Below are 12,937 nucleotides of genomic sequence, written 5' to 3'. Positions count from 1 at the left end.
GTTTACGAAATCGTAAATTGATATTTTGTATTTTTAAACTGTTGTGAATCAAATCAAAAGTATTCAAAGAACTAATTATTCATTAAACTGGGACCATCTTTAACATTTATTATACATTTAAGATGGCTATTCATACTGCGTACTAATTTTTTACTAGATATATGTTTGCAATAAATATTTTGTAACTCTTATATATATTTTCAGATTGGTTCCAAATTTTACCAATTATAGTTATAACAATCATGTTTCATTATAGTGTTAATAAAATTTCAAAATATGTTATACATCACACACATACATATATATATATATATATATATATATATATATATATATATAGAAGTTTTCTATCATCATTATTCAAATACTTTTGCGAACTACTTTATTTAAGATAAATTTCCAATTTTTTTATAAGTTTTGTCTACACACGAGAATATTCGAGAGTTTCGTAAAAACATATTTCGCCGCGATGAGTTCGCGCATGCGCGAACATGTTACTACAGATCAAATTCGTAGTTTAAAGGCTCAGAATCCATGCGTATGGTTAAGTAAAGCAGCAAATGAGTATTATTGCTTTGCGGTGAAGTTGATCTTGAAATTTATGTATGCACAGAATTCCTAGAAACTCTTGCATGGACTTACACAGTGAAGATACAATCACGCGGATTATTTATTAAATACCATATCGACTATATCGAACCACCATCTGTTCTATCAACTCGATCGTGACATTTCGAGACGAAAACAAACAATTAATTCTGTGCGATCTTTCTCGAATAGCGTATTATAGAGCGTGCGTTGCAGATAAATATATCGTTGGGAGTAATATTTCAATTTCCATCACTCTCGGTTTAGCACGCATTTACGTATCGTTATACGCATTATAGTAAGTGCCGTGCATTTCCTGATTAACAGCAAGTGAACAATAGAGGTTAGCGTCTGAAAAATAGTTCAAGGATTCGCATTGTGTGACGAAGTGTCTTCTAACATATTTTATCATACACTCTTTTTTCACGAAACTTGCGCCAAAAACGTATATGTTACACAACGCCGATGCTTTTGTGAGATTCTTCATAAACACTGCCTGTGAAGACGTACACTCGAAGGCCAAAGCACGTTCTCTCGAGTTCTCGGTGGTTCCAAATGACAGTAGGCAATTTACTATTTACAAATTTTACATATTGATTTAATCAAATCCAAATAAAATACTCTATGAAGAAAGCATTTTATTTTCATTCAGAATTCCGTTGAATCTTGTCAATATGATATTTACATACGAAAACGGTCCAAAGCTACTACCCATCGCAAATACTGTTATTTTTGTAACAGATAAAATTGAATATTCGGGGAATTGTTATTTTATAAATTTTTGAAAACAAATTGTTGTACTTGAGATTGTTTGTTGATTATAGTTAATATTTAAAAGTATGCAGCAGTATCTAAGTAGTATGAAATCTATTTTCCTACTCCTGTTTAGAATGCAATGGGAGGAACGAATCTCCATACACCTCCATCCATATTTCAACATATGACGAGTCAGCAAAATACTTCACAACAACCAGAGACATGGATGCAAATGCCACAGGTGCCTCCAATGTCTATACCATGGAGTGTACCATCTCTCCAACAACCAGAATTAGTCAGATTTACCGGGGGACAAAGTTTCGAATCAGTTCTTCATCAGAAGAGAAAACTTGAGACCTGCGATCTGCTAGATATGTAAGTGATTTATATAATGGTATATATTATAGGAGAACCTTTCCATTTTTTCAATTTGATATGTAATGGATGATATAATGTAATAAATGATTACAGGAGACAAACGAAACAGTTTATAACAGAAGAAAAAATGGCTGCACATTTTAAAGGTTTACATATTAGTTCCAATTATCAACAGTCTTCAGTGCCATCAACTTCAACAGCTGACTCACAACCAGTTAATCCTAGGGAGTTGAATATGGAACTAGAATTGGATGCAGCTAATGCAGATCAAATCAAGACTGGACCCAGGCTAGTTCTTTCGGAGGAATTGAAGAGAATCCAACATGAACCAATCCTTCCAAATTCCTTGTTATCCAAATTGTGAGTATACATATTTTAATTAAATTAATCTAAATTAAATCAGATATTTTGTATCTTTCATTATAATGCAATTTCTGTTAGTAAATAAGATAAAGTGTGAAGGTTTACAGTTTTTCTCTTTCAGGGAAAGGCCCTCCATGGCTTTAGTCCTTTGGGAACCACCAAGCAAGCATCTTCGTATATTTCCAACTAGAGATACACCAACTCCAATTCCTAATGCGTCCGCTGATAATAATAACAACAGTGATGACAACAATAATAACAACAATAATAATAATGACGAAACGATTGCTGATCTGAATCAGGCGATATCGAGCAATTCATCAATTTTCGAGCCAATGGAATTATGAAGGCAATTCGTTAGTAAGTTACTTTTACATCTTTGTATATCGTTAGCAAACAAAGAACGCGATATCGAGTTGTATTATGTACGAAAGTTAAAAGAAATGAAAGTTGTACATTATATTTTTTACCTGACACTACATGTTTGTGTAAGGTTGTGCAAAATACATGGAATGAAGCCTTTTTATTAAATGAAACTATTCTCTACTAGTTAGCTAATTATTTAGTTATTTGAGGCATATGTATGTATCAATTATTACATAAAGATAAACGCTAAACATCAAGTTCCTTTCATATAATATGATTTGTGTGTGAAAATTGATTAAAGATAAAAAGAAATATAAAAAGGGAATTATTTAATAAATATGTTCATGGGTTTAATGTGAAACTCAGTATTATTGTAATTATTATTAACACAGCATAATTGTATGGTTATTATTAATTTTACGTTATCATCTGTGCTTTTTTGTGTATGCAGTATGTTGCGTTTGATTGCGATTAAAATTGTAGTACGATAAACATGCAATACATATAAAAAAAGAAAAAGAAAATAAAAAACATAAAAGAATGCGCAAAAACAGGGATAAAATAGAAAAAAAGATTATTCGTAATAAAGTAGCTTTATTTCTACACAATGTGTATGTTACATGTGTATAATGTTAAGGTTGTGTGAAACATAATTCAATTTACTGTATGGGTGATACATAAATCGTTTGTAGTATGAATGAATTTACTGTGTTCCCGAATGTAAGATGATTTTGCATAAAGATATGACAACATTTCATTAATATTGAGATTTTATTCATTTGTAATGAATGGAAAGTATGGAATGATAGGTATTGTTGAAGAATGAATCATTCTTACTCATTTTTACGATAACCCCATGAAATTTTCATTCTTTCCATGTAATTCCAGTTCAGAACTTGCGAAATTTAGGGTCTCTTTGAAAGTTTTCGCATCTTCCAAAGGTTCGCCGTTAATTGCTGCCGCGGTAAACTTATCATCCAATATGGAAATGTGATTTCCTTCGATCTTGTGTATTTCTACTTTTCCGTGAGTTAACTGAACAAGAAAAATAGTTTCATTATATTCATTCACAAGTCGGCTACTAATACTGTTTAATATTAATAGATATTACCTTTTGCAAACCGTAATCTGAATCTGGAAGTATCACAGCTGGTGTCGTTGGTACCAGTAACGTGATAGGTGTTCTAAGAGGCGGTACAGAAGAGGGATCGTATTTATCTAACACACGGAGACGGTTATAAATAAATGATATAATTCCCTTTTGAGTTTCTGCCGAATAGACTTTATGAATTTCGTCGGTTGTGTATTTGGTTACTAGATCCAACTTTTCATTCCAATTACTACAATTTTCCAACTTTAATGTGATCTATGAGGACGAATTAGTTATTAATTATTAATTAGACCTAAATTTTGCAGTGGCCAACAAGTACTGAAAAAATATTTCACCTCTGTGATGATTGGCGTTTTGATGACATTCAATATTTCAATCAGAAATTTATTTTGATATTCGTCTTCCGTAGGCGCTGCAAGGTGCTCTGATTTTATGGCTTTCATATAATCGGGAGATCCGTCTATTAATATGAGTTGACCTATTAGTATGTAAGGTTCTAATCTCCTTGCTAATTCTATGGCTATCAGTGATCCATATGAATATCCAACGATTGTGAAATCTCTGCGACCTTTACTTCTTGCTAAAACATACTGAAAGAGAAAGAGGAATATTATATTCTTTTATACTGTGAAATCTTTCTTTTTTGTTAAAACTTACTGGTAAAAGATGTTCAGCCATTTCCTCCACTGACTCATTAATGTTGTGTATTCCTAATTGCAAACAAGTGGCAGGGAATTTTAATTTTGATGCCAATTCAGCGAAAATCGCAGCAGACCCTTCAATACCCGGAATAAAAAATATTTCGTTTCTTTTTTCACCACATTTAACTGGAAGATCTACGCAATATTGTCCATCTAATACGGAAACGTTCAAGGTCTTCATCAGCAATCTCATGCCAATTAATTTTTCTGTCTTTGTCGTTGTTTTTTTGATTTGTTTTGTTTGCTTCTTTGTATCTTTTGCAGACATTTCTACAAGCTTGGCAATGTTAAGGACTCTAATATCTTGTGCAGTTAAAAACACCTCAAAGTCTCTTTCTAGTGTCTGTTTGATCTCCACAGCCATCATGGAATCCATGCCCAGCTCAGCCAAAGAAGAATTCTGACTCACGGTCTTCATGTCCTTTATATCTGTAATAGAAGAATAATTTCATTGCATGAAAATTGAACTACAAGTGAACTTACATGACACATATATAAAGAATACTTACTCATAATATTCATCACTGCTTCAAGAACATTACTGACTTCACTGGCACTAGGTACTTTCTCTGCAACCACCATGCTAGCCACAATTGGTCTACTCTGACACATGAACTTGTCTAATTCTTCTAAACACGAGGATATCTTCTGAGGCAAGGTTCCACCGATCACCAGCTGGTTTTTATTCTCCAGCATCTCTGCAGCAAGACCCACATCCCCCACAGCGCCCCATTGAATGGCCATGCCAGGAAGACCTTGTTCCACTCTTCTTTCGCAAATCCTCTCTAATACCGCGTTTCCCATACCATAGTTAGATTGACCAGCAGATCCTCTTCCACATGACAAAGAAGAAAACACCACAAAATGTCGAAGATTTGGACAAATCTTCCTAGAAAGTTCGTCCAGCTTTTTGGTGATTCTGGCTTTGGGTTTCATACTTTCTTCAAACGATTCCATAGTTTGGTTTACCATCAGACAGTCTTTCAACAGAGCTGCCAGGTTGAAGATACCATCCACAGGTGCCTGTTTCTCTGCTGATTTCAAGATAAACTCGCAGTCATCTGTTTTTGACGCGTCTACACCAGAAATTATAAGGATTTTTGCTTCATAGGATTTCCAGATATTTATCCTTAATTTCTGATAGCCTGTTTTGATTCCGCTTCGAGTAACTATTACCAGGTTTCTGGCACCGCGTAGAACTAACCAGTCTGCAAGTTCTAGACCTAATCCTCCTAAACCACCTATGATTACGTAACTCTTGCTACTCGTAGCGTTGAAGCGAGGGTAAGCAAGAATTGGTGTATTCAAAGGTGCTTTCTCATCTGCTATCTTAATCAGAATCTGTGAACAATTGGGTAATACTTATTTACGAGATATCAATTATAGGGAACAAATAATATTTATACCTTTCCAATGTGTTTGCCTGCCGCCATATACCTGAAAGCTTCTTCTAACTGGTTCTTTTCAAAGCACTTTCTTACCAAAGGCTTGATACATTTTCGGTTCACCTGAGCAGTAAGAAAATGATGTATCTCTTCTCTTATATGAGGTAAGGTGCCATGAATCATGGCATCGAGCATGATTCCATGAAAGCTAATCTCTTTCAAAAACACTTCCATTCCAATTTGATTATTGACAGACATGTCGAATTTACCGATTTCCAAGAAACGTCCACGATAACCTAGGCAACGAATCGATGCCTGGAGCTTGTCTTCAGCCAGGGAATTTAGAACTATGTCTACTCCCTTTCCATGTGTCTGTTTCATTATCATCTGTTCGAAGCTGGTATCTCTGGAATTTCCAATGTGATCATCATCTAAACTGGGAAACGTTTCTCTGATATATTTCCGTTTTTCAGGCGTTCCTACTGTCGTGAACACTTCACATCCTTCAGCGAGGGCCACGTTGATAGCAGCTTGACCTACTGCACCGCTTCCACCGTGGATCAACACCTTCTCACCTTTCCTTAATTTTCCAAAGTAGTAAAAGGCGTAGAAAACGGTAAAGTAAGCAGACGGAACAGTTGCTGCGTCCTCTAGGGACCATTCGTCTGGCACTGGCCACAGGGTGAGTTTATGGGGAGTAACCAGGTTTGATATACCCCTGAAGATGTAATTAATCTATCAAATTAGCAGAAGACCTATGTTACTGACGTGTAAAGTTTTGATATTTAAGGTATATCTTACTTGCTTTCGACAAAACCCATCACACGTCTTCCATTAGAGTCGATTCCACTGAACTCAAAACCAATCAGGCAATCGCTTATTTCTCGCTTCTTCACTATAGCTTCCGCCATCAATTTTCCAGTGGCCAACATCACATCTCTGAAGTTCAACGAAGAGTATATTACTTTGATGATGTTATCCTGGCACTTTTCATTCGGTTGTATCCAACCCTGGAACCACTGGATGGAACTCAAGTCTCCTTTAACCTATTGCATAACTCTCGTAAATTTTGAGATTACAAATTTTTCGTTTCAAATAACAAGAAATATTTACGTACCTTTAAATTGGCATAGCCATGAGAAGTCAAAGTTGGCTGCAGCTCTGGATAAGGCACGTGTTTGTAGGTTCCCCAGATTTTCCCTGGTCTTAAGACATTATAGCCAATGTCTATATCAAGCTGCTTGGAGTAGAACGGATCTTTCAGTGAAAACTTGGGAGCGTTCTCGTCTTGGATTATCACAGTTTTCACGATCTCACCATTGGGCTCTCTTCTTAAACACTTAACTAATCCTAGGACACCATTCTCCATATCTCCTTCTGCGACTAGTATCAATCTTACCGTCTTATTACTATTTTTATCTTTTTCATTGTTCAAGACTTTCTTCACATCTTCCAGCCAGGTGAATTCATTGTTGTTCACATATATTACTTCTGTCTTCTGAGGTGGCTTCTCTGCTTTCTTCAGGAGCAACAGAGTCTGATTCTTGAAACTCTTCTCCAGTACGACATTCAGATCACAAGCTTCAAGATAAGAGAAAGTATCTTTATTGACAACACTTTCTCGAAGCAGGATAAATCCATGATCCATTGTTGCAGCTAGAAGTTGTTCCAGAATGTCAGTCGTTTTATTAGATAGAATATTATGAGCAGCTGCTATGAAGACACTGGCATCCTCCGGCAATTTCTTTGGTGTTATTACTGTAATATTTTCAGGAAGCAATAATTTTTCGCCTCGTTCTGATTCTGCGGCAAGTGTCAAATTCGGACGAATCATGGGTATGTTATTTAATACTTTCATAAAGATTGGAGTGAGAGTTTCTTCAGTTGGTACTTTCTCCTCCTGATCGATCACTTCGAGGATCTTTGGCGTGTCTATAATTTGACTCTCCAACGCAAGCTGCGTAGACAAGATGATCATTTCTTCTAATGATGTTTGTGCTTTGTCACGATTGGCTATAAATTTATATTCTTCCAAAATGGGGACAGACATTAATCTTCGATGCTGAATCGCGTTGGCCTTTATTCCATAGATTTCGATTCCACCAGATACTACGACATCGTAGTCATTGTACACTAAGATTGGGATTTCTGTAAAACAAAGTTTTATTATAACACCTCGTTATAACTCGGATGTTTATGCAGTTCTATATTTTTATATCGTAAGCCTTTCTTATTAGAGCGCCATCCGAGGTACTCAATAATATTGTACGAGTATTTCTAACGTTTCAAAATTTGTTTAAACTTTTAAAATTACCATTATTATCTTCGGTAAGGTTCCGAATCTTTTCGTTATGAACTTTCACATCAATTACTAGCTTCCTAATAGCTGTTGGTACATAAAGCGCTCTGGTATCGAGATTCAATATCTTCATCTGTAACATATTATCCATAAACACGGCCCAGTTCTTCATCCAAGCGATACGTCCTCTGGTTCCCTTGAGTGAAGCGCTCTTCAGCGAACGGAACGGTCCAGTATATTGGTAACCACGAAGTTTTAACTCCTTATAGATATCCTTGCTAGTCAGAACTTCCTCATCCTCGATTTCAGTCAAGAATTTGGCTGGAATCTTCTCCTGCGCAAGATTCGTTTGTACGCGAATTGATCCTGTCACTACAGTTGTGGATCCTTCTGATATTTCGAATTTTCCAGATCCTGAAAATGTTTTATGTTATCTATAATTTTCTGAATACAATTAAACAAGTTTACATTTATTTATTAATATTAAATCAGGTGTATATTATAAGTTCTCGCTATAAGAATAGGCTTCGATATCTGACTACAGCTATATATACAAACGTAAATTCAAGAACAGTCGGCGGAGGATTAATTCTTTGCTCTCACTTTACTTCCTTCTTTACATCACTAATGTCTTAGAATTAAAAACCGAATAAAAAGATGTATACCTCTTTGAACCATGACAGTTAATGAAATAGAACCGGATTCGGGCATGTTTGTTGCACGTTTGAATTCCACATTCTCAAAAACCACTGATACATCATCATAAAATGCTCCTTGCAGCAAACTAACCGTCTCCCAAACCATAATAAGGTAACCTGTGGCTGGGACTAAGTTTCTTCCGTCGATCACATGATGCATTATATATTCGTAGTTCTCATCTTTCAGAGCTACATCAATCATACGCTCTGCTGTGGTAATCTTCTGACGTTGAGTATACACTGGTACGAACCAGTCTTCAGAATGCTCCCATCTGAAATTTGACAACAATTTTAGATCTATGTTGCGATCTTTATTTCTTTTTAAAAAGACCTAAAAAAAAACCCAAGTCGTTTGGCCCAATTTTAAAGTAAGTTATTCATTTTCAAAAAGTGTTGTAATAGTTTTGAAAGTCATTGTATTTCCAAAAATATTCAAAATCTTTTTGCTTGTTGAAACAAGAGTGAAGTTGGAACGTACAAATTTGGAAACTTAATGTTATATATATATATGTTATTTTATTATATTCACCTAATGTAAGGAGAGACCATGGAAGTGCCACGACTAACAGGAAACTCTACATGCGGATAAATATTCGCAAGTTGTGGCTGTAGACCAACGTCGTATAATTTTCCAAGGGCTTGCAAGAAGCATTCAGCATTGTCTTTATGGCCTCTCTGAGTCAGTGTAATATTCGTTACAGACTGACTTAAGGATCTCTTCAAAATTGCCTGTAGCAGACCATGAGGTGCAATTTCTATGGTTATAGCGTCAGATGGTATCATTGACGCTGTTTCCGCGAATAGCACAGAGCTCAATAGGTTGTTGGTGTGATATTCGGCGGAAGAATACTTGGCAGCTTCCGTGTACCATTGACTGCGTGGTACGGAAGTGCTCACCCACTTGGAACTTCTTGCTTGTGGCTTGGGAATCACTTTCTTCAGATATGATAATAATCTTGGTCCTGCGTCCGCGATATAGCGACTGTGATACGCTATGTTGCTGCATGCTACTTCCTTTGCAAAGATCTTGTTGGCCTGGAAGAATTAAAAAGTCGCAGAGAAAACTCAATTTGTAGATTTTGAGCGTTTCATATTACTAGTATTGCGATATACATACTACTGTTCTACAAGAAATCAAAGGATCATTTTCTGAAGAATTGTTATTGACTTTCACAGAATCATATCCTTCAAAACAAACCTGTAACTGGGCAACGAATTGCTTCATGGACTCAGCTGGGCCACTTATGGTACAACTATTGGAACTGTTATGGCAAGCAACCTCTATATCCGGTGGACACATATCTTTGATCTCTTCATATCCAAGACCAACTGCTGCCATAGATCCTCGAATCATTTTGGTCTCGATAGACGCTAAACCTCTCGAATATGCTGCAAGCACCATTTGCTCGGCCGTAAAGCATCCATCCGCATAAGCACAGCCAAGTTCTCCGACAGAGTGACCGATTATATTATCCGGTTCGATACCCACGGACGTTAATAGATCCACGAGGCCAATCTGAAGAAACATCCCTCGTTACTACTGCGCAAGAGTTGGAAATCATTTTTCGAAGAATTACAATCGTTTTACCTGAATAACGGCGATTCCAACGAACGAGTTCAAAATATTATCGAAAGTCTTCTTGTCCTTGTTGGTGATGATATTAACGATATCGATACCATGTGGTTTTAATACCGCGTCACATTTCTGAATGGCCTTCGCGAAGATGGGGAATCTCATCAATGATTCACCTTTTAGATTTCAAAATGATTAATTATTTTTTTAATTATTTCCTTGCAAATTGTTTACGAATTTTGCTGTTAACATTTCTATATGTACCCATGCCAGGCCACTGTGATCCCATTCCAGAGAACACAAACCAAATTGGTCTCTTTATGCCAGAGTACTCTTGGATGTCTCTTGGTGGTTTCTCTGATGTTTTAGATCCAACCACTGTGTACCCTCTAAATAGATGGCCACTTATATTTTCGGAGTGAATATCGTGCAAAAGTCGAATGTACTCCACGTCCACTGGTATACTTTCGATCTGGAAAAGTAATCGTTATATTTTCCTAGAATTTTCTACTATTTTATACTTCAATTTACTTACATGATTGAGGAGAGTTTCTACTGCTTCTTGTGTACGTCCTGATACTACTACTAATCTAGGCAAATCGTCGGAGGGTGCACCATTATTCACTTTCTCCTTCGTGTAGGATTTTAATAAGACGTGAGCGTTGGCCCCACCGAAACCGAACGAATTTATTCCTACGTAACCACCCTTCCATGGGGTTGGTTCTGTAACTACTTCGACCTTTCCTTCGTCGAAGCACGCCACGCCTTTCATGGGACTTTCGAAGTTTATATTTGGTGGGATCAAGCCACTTTCCATCGCAATAATGATCTTAAAATATTTATTTGTAATTATATTTGACTTATATATATTATTATTTTATTATATTCTCATCTTACCATTAGCATTGTTCTTATATACTATTTTTATTCATGTAACTTGAAGAATATCCTAAAATTCTATACTTTTACTCTATCGTCTCTAGTCTATTTTTAAAGAAACATTTTTAGAGAATTTCCAACAACAGTTTCATACCTTGGCTACTGAACAGAGACCACTGGCGGGTTCGGTATGACCCATATTCGACTTAATCGAACCAATTTTAAGAGGAGTGGTTCTGTTCTGGCAGAAGACTTTGTCAATAGCATTCAATTCTTCAGGATCACCGACGCTAGTTCCGGTACCATGAGCCTCCAAGAAAGCCAGTTCATTAGGAGATATCTTGCACTCTTTGTAGAAATCTGTCAGAAGCATTTTCTGAATGTTACTGGCAGGGAATGTGATTCCTTGTTCCTTGTAGCCATCGCAGTTGCTTTTCGTGTAGACGACCTGCGCGTAAATTCTCTTTGCGTTTTTCGCCTTTTGCAAAATGATCACGCTGATAGCCTCACTGCGGACGTACCCATTCGCTCTTGCGTCGAAGGATTTGCAATGACAGTCAGTAGACAATACACCTGATGTTAGATATCAATTTATTAACACGATCCATCCATAAGCATCTAAATGTCTCATTGCCAAGAATATCCAAATTACCGTAATTAATGAGAATCTAATGAATGACTGATAATGCACTTGATTAAAAGAAATTTGACGAACTCCATCTCTTGTTCAGATTATGTAAGTGAAGAATGTATAGTGTAACATTGATTTAATAAAATTATTATAGTTTACCGAGACGAGCGAACTGAAGAGATACATAGGGATGAAGACAAAGATTGGATGCTCCGACGATCACGTTGTCGCATACACCAGTTCGTATCATTCTGTAAGCTTGGTCCAATGCGATTAAGCTAGAACTGCAAGCTGTATCAATCGCGTAAGATGGACCATGTAAACCAAAGAAATAGGAGATCCTGTTGGCCAACATGGCTCTGCTGCATCCAGTAATACCAAAACCATTCGCCTGAAATATATTTGGAGTAGAAACATATTCAAAAAATAATTTTGCAGGACTATCATCTTTTAATATTTACAAGGTATGTATAAAACATTAGGGAACTATAATTTACGAATGACGCCAAAAACGTTTACTTGTAATTTTTCGTAGAACCAAGTCTTCTCTGACTCGCTGATACAAGATCCTATAACAACTCCCGTATTGGTCCCTTTGAGCTGTCTAGGATTTAATCCTGCATCGACGATGGCTTCGTACGCGTTCTCCAGTAAAAGCCGACACATAGGATCCAACGTATGAGCTTGTTTGTAATGGACGCCGAAGAAGATAGCGTCGAACTTGGATAAGCCAGACAGCTTACCACCGGCCTTTGGAATTTCCGCATGATCTGTCAATGTACACGGTTTCATCGTCATTCTGAATAGCTCTAAGTTAAGTCACACTTACCTTGTCTCCATCTTGAATAGTTTTCTGTGATAAGGTCTACCTTGTTCATTAAATTGTCTTTCAGCTCTATTATATTGTTACTTTCCGGAAACCTCCCAGAGATGCCAGTAATCACTACTTCTTCTCCTGGTTCCGTCACCGCATAGTTCACCTTCAACGGATCTACTCGTACGTTGCAAGACATCCTTGTTTTCTCTTTACAGTTTGCTTTATTTATCAATTTTTATTTCCTTAATTGTTTGATTATCTTCTTTCGATCTTGTTCAGTCAGTCGTGCATATATTAATGAAGTGTTTTTGAGTAATCAATCAGTATCAGTATTATCGTCAAGACCATGAATACAATTGAAGACTGGAGAAACGGAGAAAGGCTTCTTATAA

At 36.5% G+C, this 12,937-nt stretch overlaps 2 protein-coding genes across 2 annotated transcripts; one reads left to right on the top strand and one right to left on the bottom strand.

Annotated features, from left to right (window-relative positions):
- Window positions 1-509: 509 nt before the first annotated feature.
- LOC122570088 (rho GTPase-activating protein gacM-like) lies at window positions 510-3,214 on the top strand. The gene is made up of 4 exons (XM_043731955.1): window positions 510-1,149; window positions 1,478-1,719; window positions 1,816-2,082; window positions 2,207-3,214. The coding sequence occupies exons 1-4, from the start codon at window positions 1,144-1,146 to the stop codon at window positions 2,430-2,432; spliced, it is 741 nt and encodes a 246-aa protein (XP_043587890.1). The 5' UTR covers window positions 510-1,143; the 3' UTR covers window positions 2,433-3,214.
- LOC122570077 (fatty acid synthase-like) lies at window positions 3,029-12,894 on the bottom strand. The gene is made up of 19 exons (XM_043731928.1): window positions 12,558-12,894; window positions 12,248-12,498; window positions 11,888-12,119; window positions 11,252-11,670; window positions 10,754-11,047; window positions 10,483-10,690; window positions 10,234-10,394; window positions 9,844-10,161; window positions 9,175-9,680; window positions 8,613-8,917; window positions 7,963-8,361; window positions 6,766-7,796; window positions 6,450-6,694; window positions 5,670-6,366; window positions 4,773-5,604; window positions 4,220-4,692; window positions 3,898-4,152; window positions 3,563-3,817; window positions 3,029-3,486 (listed from the first exon to the last, which is right to left on the bottom strand). Exons 1-19 carry the CDS (start codon window positions 12,739-12,741, stop codon window positions 3,295-3,297), a joined length of 7,257 nt encoding a protein of 2,418 aa, XP_043587863.1. The 5' UTR covers window positions 12,742-12,894; the 3' UTR covers window positions 3,029-3,294.
- Between the last annotated feature and the right edge of the window lie 43 nt (window positions 12,895-12,937).

This window comes from Bombus pyrosoma, linkage group LG8, assembly GCF_014825855.1.
Source record: "Bombus pyrosoma isolate SC7728 linkage group LG8, ASM1482585v1, whole genome shotgun sequence".
In the NCBI taxonomy this organism is placed as follows: domain Eukaryota; kingdom Metazoa; phylum Arthropoda; class Insecta; order Hymenoptera; family Apidae; genus Bombus; species Bombus pyrosoma.
This window is presented reverse-complemented; position numbering and strand designations above follow the sequence as displayed.